Genomic DNA, 15882 nt, shown 5'->3' with positions numbered 1-15882 from the left:
CGGATCACACTGTACCATGTACGGCCTGACACGCGGATCACACTGTACCATGTACGGCCTGACACGCGGATCACACTGTACCATGTACGGCCTGACACGCGGATCACACTGTACCATGTACGGCCTAACACTCGGATCACACTGTACCATGTACGGCCTGACACGCGGATCACACTGTACCATGTACGGCCTGACACGCGGATCACACTGTACCATGTACGGCCTGACACGCGGATCACACTGTACCATGTACGGCCTGACACGCGGATCACACTGTACCATGTACGGCCTGACACGCGGATCACACTGTACCATGTACGGCCTGACACGCGGATCACACTGTACCATGTACGGCCTGACACGCGGCTCACACTGTACCATGTACGGCCTGACACGCGGATCACACTGTACCATGTACGGCCTGACACGCGGATCACACTGTACCATGTACGGCCTGACACGCGGATCACACTGTACCATGTACGGCCTGACACGCGGATCACACTGTACCATGTACGGCCTAACACGCGGATCACACTGTGCCATGTACGGCCTGACACGCGGATCACACTGTGCCATGTACGGCCTGACACGCGGATCACACTGTGCCATGTACGGCCTGACACGCGGATCACACTGTACCATGTACGGCCTGACACGTGGATCACACTGTACCATGTACGGCCTGACACGCGGATCACACTGTACCATGTACGGCCTGACACGCGGATCACACTGTACCATGTACGGCCTGACACGCGGATCACACTGTACCATGTACGGCCTGACACGCGGATCACACTGTACCATGTACGGCCTGACACGCGGATCACACTGTACCATGTACGGCCTGACACGCGGATCACACTGTACCATGTACGGCCTGACACGCGGATCACACTGTACCATGTACGGCCTGACACGCGGATCACACTGTACCATGTACGGCCTGACACGCGGATCACACTGTACCATGTACGGCCTGACACGCGGATCACACTGTGCCATGTACGGCCTGACACGTGGATCACACTGTACCATGTACGGCCTGACACGTGGATCACACTGTACCATGTACGGCCTAACACGCGGATCACACTGTGCCATGTACGGCCTAACACGCGGATCACACTGTACCATGTACGGCCTGACACGTGGATCACACTGTACCATGTACGGCCTAACACGCGGATCACACTGTGCCATGTACGGCCTGACACGTGGATCACACTGTGCCATGTACGGCCTGACATGTGGATCACACTGTACCATGTACGGCCTGACACGTGGATCACACTGTACCATGTACGGCCTAACACGCGGATCACACTGTGCCATGTACGGCCTAACACGCGGATCACACTGTACCATGTACGGCCTGACACGCGGATCACACTGTACCATGTACGGCCTGATCACACTGTGCCATGTACGGCCTGACACGCGGATCACACTGTACCATGTACGGCCTGACACGCGGATCACACTGTACCATGTACGGCCTGATCACACTGTGCCATGTACGGCCTGACACGCGGATCACACTGTACCATGTACCATGGGGGTGACAGGACGCCGAGGAGAGGGGCAGAGAACCACACGATCAACAGGGGTCGGGTAGCTGGAAAGTCTGAGTTGCTAAGCGCCCCAGGAGTGGTGACCCTGGGGTGCCCGGACTCACTGGGGGTGGGATCCCATTGATGATGGCACATTTGCGCGCACTTTTCTTTCACGCTATTTGAGCGCGCACCTTTATTCTCTGGCCTTCTGGCTGGGAAATTAGGAATTTTTATATCTGGCGGATGTCCGGGCCGTATCACCGCGCACATTCACTTATTTAATTTTGTTTTTCACTGTGTGTTTGTCACGTTGACGTTTGTCACAAGGATCACACTGTACCATGTACGGCCTGACACGCGGATCACACTGTGCCATGTACGGCCTAACACTCGGATCACACTGTACCATGTACGGCCTGACACGCGGATCACACTGTACCATGTACGGCCTGACATGCGGATCACACTGTACCATGTACGGCCTGACACGCGGATCACACTGTACCATGTACGGCCTGACACGCGGATCACACTGTACCATGTACGGCCTGACACGCGGATCACACTGTACCATGTACGGCCTGACACGCGGATCACACTGTACCATGTACGGCCTGACACGCGGATCACACTGTACCATGTACGGCCTGACACGCGGATCACACTGTACCATGTACGGCCTGACACGCGGATCACACTGTACCATGTACGGCCTGACACGCGGATCACACTGTACCATGTACGGCCTGACACGCGGATCACACTGTACCATGTACATCTGTCATTTCTCACCAACATCTCTGGCTGATCAGACTCCTGGTTCATTGTCCGCCAGAAGATGAAAGTAAAGGATAAAGTAATAGCTATCAAGTACTCGATCAAGCACCAGGCGGTGGCACAGAAATGCAAATAGCAGCACAAAATAACTGTATATATATACACATACAAATATATACACACACACACACACACACACACCATATACACACACACACACACACCATATACACACACACACACAGACACACACACACACACCATATACACACACACCATATACACACACACACACACACCATATACACGCACACACACACACACACACCATATACACACACACACACACACACACACACCATATACACACACACACACACACACACACCATATAGACACACACACACCATATACACACACACACACCATATACACACACACACACACACACCATATACACACACACACCATATACACACACACACACACACTATATATACACACACATATAACACATAGGATTCCCTACTTCCGATCTCTCGTAACTGATGCTTTCCAGCTGTTGTAAAACTCAGGGGCGGACAGACCAGTGGTGCAGCGGCACAGGGGCCCAAAGGGTAAGGGGGCCCACTGTCTACTAAAAACAGCCTTCCTCTGTCCATTAACGGCCCTGTTCACACAGAGTATTTTGCAGGCAGATTTTGACCTGCCGGCAGAACACTTGCTGCGTTTTTCACCAGCGGCCATTGGGTGCCACGGGCAATAAAAAAAAAACAACTGTGGAAAAACGCGTTCTCTGCCTCCCAATGATGTCAATGAGAGGTCAGAGACAGAAACGCCCGAGGATGTGACGCTTCTTTTTCCCACGAGCGATTTTTTACTGCTTGCGGGAAAAAACCGCCTCTGCCTCCCATTGAAATCAATGAGGCGATTTCGGGCATTTTTTGGCCCGGTTTCCAATGCAGTTTCCGTGTCAAAAACAGCACCAAAATACTCCATGTGAACTAGCCCTTAGACTGCATATAAATGCCTGAGCTTAAAAAGGGGTTCTCCACGTTCTGACAGCTGATGACCTATCCACAGAATAGATCATCAGTATATGATCGGTGCCGGTCCCACAGCCGGTCCCCGCACCGATCAGCTGATCCGGCTGCCTCCAGGCACTGGATGTTTTGAACGGTATTCAGTAGTTGGAGCTGGAAGCAGACGGCTCCGACCACCGCATAGCGGCCATTCAGCAGGACTGCGGCTCTGTCCTACTCACTTGCACACTGCAGTACCGCAGCGCAGTCGCTATTCTTTGACTGGAGCCATTTGCTTCCGTCAATATCGTCCGATGCCTGGAGGCAGCCGCAGCAGCTGATCATTGCGGGGTCCGGGTGTCGGACCCGCGCCAATCATATATCCGGTGGACAGGTCATCAGGTGTCAGAACGAGGAAAACCCCTTTAAGAACTGTAACGCTAAGAATTACTGATTGTTAGAAAAACATAAGGGTGATTTATGATGAGATATTGGAGATCCGGGGCCCAGATACTGTTCCTGCGCAGGGCCCCTCCGCTTTCTGTGTCCGTCCCTGGTAAAACTACAACTTGTGGCTTCACAACAGCGGTTATAGCAATGACAGGCTGTCGGGGCGTGCGGTGAGGTGGAGCAGAACATTCTCCCCTCTGCTTCTATTTCACAGCTGATGTTCTGTTTTCTCTGTCTGCAGCTCCTTGACAAATTATGGAGGTGGTAGAAAGCATTTTTAACGTTGCAAAAGTGATCTACGATCGGTGTGAAGTCGCCGAGTCAAATAAGAAGCGCTGCAATCGCCTGAAGATGAGAGTTGAGCTGCTTTTGAGTCCAGTCAATATGCTAAAAAATGAACCCGAAAAATCCAAAGAACTGGAAAAGACATTGTCGGAGCTGCTGATTAACCTTCAAAACGCTTCTCTCTGGGTGGAGAAGTTCAGCGGGAGCGGCTGGTGGCGGCGGATCATACACGCGGGCGGCATCCAGGACAAGTTCATGCACATCAGTGAGCAGCTGGGGGACACAGCACACAATCTCCAGGTCCTGGTCCAGGTTGAACACAGACAAAAATTTCTTAGCTTCTTTGATGATGAAAGACTGAAAAAGCAGAATCTGAAGGATATTCTAGAGGACCTGAGCGAGATAAAGCTGAAAATAGAGAGTAAGTTCTGCAGAAGACCTGATACTTCTCACAGCTGAGGGCTTGTTACAATATATCAGTGTAGGCAGAGATCTACCACATGAATACTTAGTGCTAGAAATGTCTTTTTCACACAGAAAATCAGCGTCCCTGTCCAGGCCACAACTAGAATTATACACGCCGATGTTTTCACTCGAGGATTTAGATTTTTTACAAACATACACGTTCCGATCACATTGTGAGGTTTTGTCCACATGGGCTAAACGTCCTGAAAAACGGCAGAAAAATCGGAAGCAGAACCCCTACAAACATCTGCCCATTGATTTCAACGGGAAATACGGCGCTCTGTTCCGACTGGGCGTTATTTTACGCCTCATTTTCAAATAACCGCGCATAAAAAGACGCCCCGTAAAAAGAAGCGCAGGTCACTTCTTGAGACGTTTTTGGAGCCGTTTTTCATTGACTCAATAGAAAAACAGCTCCAAAAACGGGCGTAAGAAACGCAGCAAAAACCGCTAGTTGCTTATAAAACGGCTGAAAATCAGAGGCGGTTTTCCCTTGAAAACAACTCCGTATTTTCAGCCGTATTTTGTTAAGCGTGTGAACAGAGCCTAAGGGTATGTGCACACACACTAATTACGTCCGTAATTGACGGACATATTTCGGCCGCAAGTACCGGACCGAACACAGTGCAAGGAGCCGGGCTCCTAGCATCATACTTATGTACGATGCTAGGAGTCCCTGCCTCGCTGCAGGACAACTGTCCCGTACTGAAAACATGATTACAGTACGGGACAGTTGTCCTGCAGCAAGGCAGGGACTCCTAGCGTCGTACATAACTATGATGCTAGGAGCCCGGCTCCCTGCACTGTGTTCGGTCCGGGACTTGCGGCCGAAATACGTCCGTCACTTACGGACGTAATTAGTGTGTGTGCACATACCCTTAGGCAGAACATGTTTTCAGTACGGGACAGTAGTTCAGTGGAGAAGCAGCGACTCCTAGTGTCATAGATAACGATGATGCTAGGAGCCCGGGTCTCTGCACTGTGTTCGGTCCGGGCGACCTGCGGACTGTATATCACGGACTGAACGCGCTCGTGTGAATCCGGCCTAAGTCTGCAAATGTTTTCTCAAAAAGTGGAGCAGAAACCCAGTATATATTAATAGAAGAACTGACCCATTAAAATAGAGGAAGGACCAATGTGTCAGTCCGGTAACAACAAAAGTGGAGGTTTCCCATGGACTATGATTACCCTTGAAGTGCCCGCGCTGAACCACAGGTGGCAGGCTATACGTGGGCAGATATCACCCGTGTTTACCACCTCTAATGAGCACCGATCAATCATACATCTGGTGGATTGGCACTTGTTTGCTGTATTGACAAGGAGCAACGATCATTAAGTATGAGAATAAACGATCATTAAGTATGAGAATAAACGATCATTAAGTATGAGAATAAACGATCATTAAGTATGGGAATAAACGATCATTAAGTATGGGAATAAACGATCATTAAGTATGAGAATAAACGATCATTAAGTATGAGAATAAACGATCATTAAGTATGAGAATAAACGATCATTAAGTATGAGAATAAACGATCATTAAGTATGAGAATAAACGATCATTAAGTATGGGAATAAACGATCATTAAGTATGGGAATAAACGATCATTAAGTATGAGAATAAACGATCATTAAGTATGAGAATAAACGATCATTAAGTATGAGAATAAACGATCATTAAGTATGGGAATAAACGATCATTAAGTATGGGGATAAACGATCATTAAGTATGAGAATAAACGATCATTAAGTATGGGAATAAACGATCATTAAGTATGGGAATAAACGATCATTAAGTATGAGAATAAACGATCATTAAGTATGGGAATAAACGATCATTAAGTATGAGAATAAACGATCATTAAGTATGAGAATAAACGATCATTAAGTATGGGAATAAACGATCATTAAGTATGGGGATAAACGATCATTAAGTATGAGAATAAACGATCATTAAGTATGAGAATAAACGATCATTAAGTATGGGAATAAACGATCATTAAGTATGAGAATAAACGATCATTAAGTATGAGAATAAACGATCATTAAGTATGGGAATAAACGATCATTAAGTATGGGAATAAACGATCATTAAGTATGGGGATAAACGATCATTAAGTATGAGAATAAACGATCATTAAGTATGAGAATAAACGATCATTAAGTATGAGAATAAACGATCATTAAGTATGAGAATAAACGATCATTAAGTATGGGAATAAACGATCATTAAGTATGAGAATAAACGATCATTAAGTATGGGAATAAACGATCATTAAGTATGAGAATAAACGATCATTAAGTATGAGAATAAACGATCATTAAGTATGAGAATAAACGATCATTAAGTATGGGAATAAACGATCATTAAGTATGAGAATAAACGATCATTAAGTATGAGAATAAACGATCATTAAGTATGAGAATAAACAATCATTAAGTATGGGAATAAACGATCATTAAGTATGGGAATAAACGATCATTAAGTATGGGAATAAACGATCATTAAGTATGAGAATAAACGATCATTAAGTATGGGAATAAACGATCATTAAGTATGGGAATAAACGATCATTAAGTATGAGAATAAACGATCATTAAGTATGGGAATAAACGATCATTAAGTATGAGAATAAACGATCATTAAGTATGAGAATAAACGATCATTAAGTATGGGAATAAACGATCATTAAGTATGGGAATAAACGATCATTAAGTATGGGAATAAACGATCATTAAGTATGAGAATAAACGATCATTAAGTATGAGAATAAACGATCATTAAGTATGAGAATAAACGATCATTAAGTATGAGAATAAACGATCATTAAGTATGAGAATAAACGATCATTAAGTATGAGAATAAACGATCATTAAGTATGAGAATAAACGATCATTAAGTATGAGAATAAACGATCATTAAGTATGAGAATAAACGATCATTAAGTATGAGAATAAACGATCATTAAGTATGGGAATAAACGATCATTAAGTATGGGAATAAACGATCATTAAGTATGGGAATAAACGATCATTAAGTATGGGAATAAACGATCATTAAGTATGGGGATAAACGATCATTAAGTATGAGAATAAACGATCATTAAGTATGAGAATAAACGATCATTAAGTATGAGAATAAACGATCATTAAGTATGAGAATAAACGATCATTAAGTATGGGAATAAACGATCATTAAGTATGGGAATAAACGATCATTAAGTATGGGAATAAACGATCATTAAGTATGAGAATAAACGATCATTAAGTATGGGAATAAACGATCATTAAGTATGAGAATAAACGATCATTAAGTATGAGAATAAACGATCATTAAGTATGGGAATAAACGATCATTAAGTATGAGAATAAACGATCATTAAGTATGAGAATAAACGATCATTAAGTATGAGAATAAACGATCATTAAGTATGAGAATAAACGATCATTAAGTATGAGAATAAACGATCATTAAGTATGGGAATAAACGATCATTAAGTATGGGAATAAACGATCATTAAGTATGAGAATAAACGATCATTAAGTATGAGAATAAACGATCATTAAGTATGGGAATAAACGATCATTAAGTATGGGAATAAACGATCATTAAGTATGAGAATAAACGATCATTAAGTATGGGAATAAACGATCATTAAGTATGGGGATAAACGATCATTAAGTATGAGAATAAACGATCATTAAGTATGAGAATAAACGATCATTAAGTATGGGAATAAACGATCATTAAGTATGAGAATAAACGATCATTAAGTATGAGAATAAACGATCATTAAGTATGAGAATAAACGATCATTAAGTATGAGAATAAACGATCATTAAGTATGAGAATAAACGATCATTAAGTATGAGAATAAACGATCATTAAGTATGAGAATAAACGATCATTAAGTATGAGAATAAACGATCATTAAGTATGGGAATAAACGATCATTAAGTATGGGAATAAACGATCATTAAGTATGAGAATAAACGATCATTAAGTATGGGAATAAACGATCATTAAGTATGGGAATAAACGATCATTAAGTATGGGAATAAACGATCATTAAGTATGGGAATAAACGATCATTAAGTATGAGAATAAACGATCATTAAGTATGAGAATAAACGATCATTAAGTATGGGGAGAAACGATCATTAAGTATGAGAATAAACGATCATTAAGTATGAGAATAAACGATCATTAAGTATGAGAATAAACGATCATTAAGTATGAGAATAAACGATCATTAAGTATGAGAATAAACGATCATTAAGTATGGGAATAAACGATCATTAAGTATGGGAATAAACGATCATTAAGTATGAGAATAAACGATCATTAAGTATGAGAATAAACGATCATTAAGTATGGGGATAAACGATCATTAAGTATGAGAATAAACGATCATTAAGTATGAGAATAAACGATCATTAAGTATGAGAATAAACGATCATTAAGTATGAGAATAAACGATCATTAAGTATGAGAATAAACGATCATTAAGTATGGGAATAAACGATCATTAAGTATGGGAATAAACGATCATTAAGTATGAGAATAAACGATCATTAAGTATGAGAATAAACGATCATTAAGTATGGGAATAAACGATCATTAAGTATGAGAATAAACGATCATTAAGTATGAGAATAAACGATCATTAAGTATGAGAATAAACGATCATTAAGTATGAGAATAAACGATCATTAAGTATGAGAATAAACGATCATTAAGTATGAGAATAAACGATCATTAAGTATGAGAATAAACGATCATTAAGTATGAGAATAAACGATCATTAAGTATGAGAATAAACGATCATTAAGTATGAGAATAAACGATCATTAAGTATGGGAATAAACGATCATTAAGTAATTAAGTATGGGAATAAACGATCATTAAGTATGAGAATAAACGATCATTAAGTATGGGGAGAAACGATCATTAAGTATGAGAATAAACGATCATTAAGTATGAGAATAAACGATCATTAAGTATGGGAATAAACGATCATTAAGTATGGGAATAAACGATCATTAAGTATGAGAATAAACGATCATTAAGTATGGGAATAAACGATCATTAAGTATGGGAATAAACGATCATTAAGTATGGGAATAAACGATCATTAAGTATGAGAATAAACGATCATTAAGTATGGGAATAAACGATCATTAAGTATGAGAATAAACGATCATTAAGTATGGGAATAAACGATCATTAAGTATGGGAATAAACGATCATTAAGTATGGGAATAAACGATCATTAAGTATGAGAATAAACGATCATTAAGTATGGGAATAAACGATCATTAAGTATGAGAATAAACGATCATTAAGTATGAGAATAAACGATCATTAAGTATGAGAATAAACGATCATTAAGTATGAGAATAAACGATCATTAAGTATGAGAATAAACGATCATTAAGTATGGGAATAAACGATCATTAAGTATGGGAATAAACGATCATTAAGTATGAGAATAAACGATCATTAAGTATGAGAATAAACGATCATTAAGTATGAGAATAAACGATCATTAAGTATGGGAATAAACGATCATTAAGTATGGGAATAAACGATCATTAAGTATGAGAATAAACGATCATTAAGTATGAGAATAAACGATCATTAAGTATGAGAATAAACGATCATTAAGTATGAGAATAAACGATCATTAAGTATGGGAATAAACGATCATTAAGTATGGGAATAAACGATCATTAAGTATGAGAATAAACGATCATTAAGTATGAGAATAAACGATCATTAAGTATGAGAATAATCGATCATTAAGTATGGGAATAAACGATCATTAAGTATGGGAATAAACGAAAATTAAGTATGGGAATAAACGATCATTAAGTATGGGAATAAACGATCATTAAGTATGGGAATAAACGATCATTAAGTATGAGAATAAACGATCATTAAGTATGAGAATAAACGATCATTAAGTATGGGAATAAACGATCATTAAGTATGAGAATAAACGATCATTAAGTATGAGAATAAACGATCATTAAGTATGAGAATAAACGATCATTAAGTATGAGAATAAACGATCATTAAGTATGAGAATAAACGATCATTAAGTATGAGAATAAACGATCATTAAGTATGAGAATAAACGATCATTAAGTATGGGAATAAACGATCATTAAGTATGAGAATAAACGATCATTAAGTATGGGAATAAACGATCATTAAGTATGAGAATAAACGATCATTAAGTATGGGAATAAACGATCATTAAGTATGAGAATAAACGATCATTAAGTATGAGAATAAACGATCATTAAGTATGAGAATAAACGATCATTAAGTATGGGAATAAACGATCATTAAGTATGGGGAGAAACGATCATTAAGTATGAGAATAAACGATCATTAAGTATGAGAATAAACGATCATTAAGTATGGGGAGAAACGATCATTAAGTATGGGAATAAACGATCATTAAGTATGAGAATAAACGATCATTAAGTATGAGAATAAACGATCATTAAGTATGGGAATAAACGATCATTAAGTATGGGAATAAACGATCATTAAGTATGAGAATAAACGATCATTAAGTATGAGAATAAACGATCATTAAGTATGAGAATAAACGATCATTAAGTATGAGAATAAACGATCATTAAGTATGGGAATAAACGATCATTAAGTATGAGAATAAACGATCATTAAGTACGAGAATAAACGATCATTAAGTATGAGAATAAACGATCATTAAGTATGAGAATAAACGATCATTAAGTATGAGAATAAACGATCATTAAGTATGGGAATAAACGATCATTAAGTATGGGAATAAACGATCATTAAGTATGAGAATAAACGATCATTAAGTATGAGAATAAACGATCATTAAGTATGGGAATAAACGATCATTAAGTATGAGAATAAACGATTATTAAGTATGGGAATAAACGATCATTAAGTATGGGAATAAACGATCATTAAGTATGAGAATAAACGATCATTAAGTATGGGAATAAACGATCATTAAGTATGGGAATAAACGATCATTAAGTATGAGAATAAACGATCATTAAGTATGAGAATAAACGATCATTAAGTATGAGAATAAACGATCATTAAGTATGAGAATAAACGATCATTAAGTATGAGAATAAACGATCATTAAGTATGAGAATAAACGATCATTAAGTATGGGAATAAACGATCATTAAGTATGAGAATAAACGATCATTAAGTATGGGAATAAACGATCATTAAGTATGAGAATAAACGATCATTAAGTATGGGAATAAACGATCATTAAGTATGAGAATAAACGATCATTAAGTATGGGAATAAACGATCATTAAGTATGAGAATAAACGATCATTAAGTATGAGAATAAACGATCATTAAGTATGGGAATAAACGATCATTAAGTATGGGAATAAACGATCATTAAGTATGGGGAGAAACGATCATTAAGTATGAGAATAAACGATCATTAAGTATGAGAATAAACGATCATTAAGTATGAGAATAAACGATCATTAAGTATGGGAATAAACGATCATTAAGTATGGGAATAAACGATCATTAAGTATGGGAATAAACGATCATTAAGTATGAGAATAAACGATCATTAAGTATGGGAATAAACGATCATTAAGTATGGGAATAAACGATCATTAAGTATGGGGAGAAACGATCATTAAGTATGAGAATAAACGATCATTAAGTATGAGAATAAACGATCATTAAGTATGGGGATAAACGATCATTAAGTATGGGAATAAACGATCATTAAGTATGGGAATAAACGATCATTAAGTATGGGAATAAACGATCATTAAGTATGGGAATAAACGATCATTAAGTATGGGAATAAACGATCATTAAGTATGGGAATAAACGATCATTAAGTATGAGAATAAACGATCATTAAGTATGGGGATAAACGATCATTAAGTATGGGAATAAACGATCATTAAGTATGAGAATAAACGATCATTAAGTATGAGAATAAACGATCATTAAGTATGAGAATAAACGATCATTAAGTATGAGAATAAACGATCATTAAGTATGAGAATAAACGATCATTAAGTATGAGAATAAACGATCATTAAGTATGAGAATAAACGATCATTAAGTATGGGGATAAACGATCATTAAGTATGAGAATAAACGATCATTAAGTATGAGAATAAACGATCATTAAGTATGGGAATAAACGATCATTAAGTATGAGAATAAACGATCATTAAGTATGAGAATAAACGATCATTAAGTATGGGGATAAACGATCATTAAGTATGGGAATAAACGATCATTAAGTATGAGAATAAACGATCATTAAGTATGGGAATAAACGATCATTAAGTATGAGAATAAACGATCATTAAGTATGGGAATAAACGATCATTAAGTATGGGAATAAACGATCATTAAGTATGAGAATAAACGATCATTAAGTATGAGAATAAACGATCATTAAGTATGAGAATAAACGATCATTAAGTATGAGAATAAACGATCATTAAGTATGGGAATAAACGATCATTAAGTATGGGAATAAACGATCATTAAGTATGAGAATAAACGATCATTAAGTATGAGAATAAACGATCATTAAGTATGAGAATAAACGATCATTAAGTATGAGAATAAACGATCATTAAGTATGAGAATAAACGATCATTAAGTATGGGAATAAACGATCATTAAGTATGAGAATAAACGATCATTAAGTATGGGGATAAACGATCATTAAGTATGGGAATAAACGATCATTAAGTATGGGAATAAACGATCATTAAGTATGGGAATAAACGATCATTAAGTATGGGAATAAACGATCATTAAGTATGGGAATAAACGATCATTAAGTATGAGAATAAACGATCATTAAGTATGAGAATAAACGATCATTAAGTATGAGGATAAACGATCATTAAGTATGGGGATAAACGATCATTAAGTATGAGAATAAACGATCATTAAGTATGGGAATAAACGATCATTAAGTATGGGGATAAACGATCATTAAGTATGGGAATAAACGATCATTAAGTATGGGGATAAACGATCATTAAGTATGGGGATAAACGATCATTAAGTATGAGAATAAACGATCATTAAGTATGGGGATAAACGATCATTAAGTATGAGAATAAACGATCATTAAGTATGGGAATAAACGATCATTAAGTATGGGAATAAACGATCATTAAGTATGAGAATAAACGATCATTAAGTATGGGAATAAACGATCATTAAGTATGAGAATAAACGATCATTAAGTATGAGAATAAACGATCATTAAGTATGGGAATAAACGATCATTAAGTATGGGAATAAACGATCATTAAGTATGAGAATAAACGATCATTAAGTATGAGAATAAACGATCATTAAGTATGAGAATAAACGATCATTAAGTATGGGAATAAACGATCATTAAGTATGAGAATAAACGATCATTAAGTATGGGAATAAACGATCATTAAGTATGAGAATAAACGATCATTAAGTATGAGAATAAACGATCATTAAGTATGGGAATAAACGATCATTAAGTATGGGAATAAACGATCATTAAGTATGAGAATAAACGATCATTAAGTATGGGGATAAACGATCATTAAGTATGGGAATAAACGATCATTAAGTATGAGAATAAACGATCATTAAGTATGAGAATAAACGATCATTAAGTATGAGAATAAACGATCATTAAGTATGAGAATAAACGATCATTAAGTATGAGAATAAACGATCATTAAGTATGAGAATAAACGATCATTAAGTATGAGAATAAACGATCATTAAGTATGGGGATAAACGATCATTAAGTATGAGAATAAACGATCATTAAGTATGAGAATAAACGATCATTAAGTATGGGAATAAACGATCATTAAGTATGAGAATAAACGATCATTAAGTATGAGAATAAACGATCATTAAGTATGGGGATAAACGATCATTAAGTATGGGAATAAACGATCATTAAGTATGAGAATAAACGATCATTAAGTATGGGAATAAACGATCATTAAGTATGAGAATAAACGATCATTAAGTATGGGAATAAACGATCATTAAGTATGGGAATAAACGATCATTAAGTATGAGAATAAACGATCATTAAGTATGAGAATAAACGATCATTAAGTATGAGAATAAACGATCATTAAGTATGAGAATAAACGATCATTAAGTATGGGAATAAACGATCATTAAGTATGGGAATAAACGATCATTAAGTATGAGAATAAACGATCATTAAGTATGAGAATAAACGATCATTAAGTATGAGAATAAACGATCATTAAGTATGAGAATAAACGATCATTAAGTATGAGAATAAACGATCATTAAGTATGAGAATAAACGATCATTAAGTATGAGAATAAACGATCATTAAGTATGGGAATAAACGATCATTAAGTATGAGAATAAACTATCATTAAGTATGGGGATAAACGATCATTAAGTATGGGAATAAACGATCATTAAGTATGGGAATAAACGATCATTAAGTATGGGAATAAACGATCATTAAGTATGGGAATAAACGATCATTAAGTATGGGAATAAACGATCATTAAGTATGAGAATAAACGATCATTAAGTATGAGAATAAACGATCATTAAGTATGAGGATAAACGATCATTAAGTATGAGAATAAACGATCATTAAGTATGGGGATAAACGATCATTAAGTATGAGAATAAACGATCATTAAGTATGGGAATAAACGATCATTAAGTATGGGAATAAACGATCATTAAGTATGAGAATAAACGATCATTAAGTATGAGAATAAACGATCATTAAGTATGGGAATAAACGATCATTAAGTATGAGAATAAACGATCATTAAGTATGAGAATAAACGATCATTAAGTATGGGAATAAACGATCATTAAGTATGGGAATAAACGATCATTAAGTATGAGAATAAACGATCATTAAGTATGAGAATAAACGATCATTAAGTATGAGAATAAACGATCATTAAGTATGGGAATAAACGATCATTAAGTATGAGAATAAACGATCATTAAGTATGGGAATAAACGATCATTAAGTATGGGAATAAACGATCATTAAGTATGAGAATAAACGATCATTAAGTATGAGAATAAACGATCATTAAGTATGAGAATAAACGATCATTAAGTATGAGAATAAACGATCATTAAGTATGGGAATAAACGATAATTAAGTATGGGAATAAACGATCATTAAGTATGGGAATAAACGATAATTAAGTATGGGAATAAACGATCATTAAGTATGGGAATAAACGATCATTAAGTATGGGAATAAACGATCATT

At 36.7% G+C, this 15882-nt stretch overlaps 1 protein-coding gene across 3 annotated transcripts in view; it reads left to right on the top strand.

Moving 5' to 3' along the window:
* Positions 1-15882, top strand: part of LOC142661058 (mixed lineage kinase domain-like protein) — an 88470-nt gene that overhangs the window by 3066 nt on the left and 69522 nt on the right. For all 3 annotated transcript variants that reach the window (XM_075838267.1, XM_075838266.1, XM_075838268.1), the window contains exon 2: positions 4050-4514. In XM_075838267.1, coding sequence (XP_075694382.1) covers positions 4064-4514 — 451 coding nt within the window. In that variant the 5' untranslated portion in view covers positions 4050-4063. The remainder of the gene's footprint in view (positions 1-4049; positions 4515-15882) is intronic.

Source organism: Rhinoderma darwinii, chromosome 9 (assembly GCF_050947455.1).
Source record: "Rhinoderma darwinii isolate aRhiDar2 chromosome 9, aRhiDar2.hap1, whole genome shotgun sequence".
In the NCBI taxonomy this organism is placed as follows: domain Eukaryota; kingdom Metazoa; phylum Chordata; class Amphibia; order Anura; family Rhinodermatidae; genus Rhinoderma; species Rhinoderma darwinii.
The sequence above is the reverse complement of the archived record's forward strand: the minus strand, read 5'-3'. Positions and strand labels throughout refer to the sequence as shown.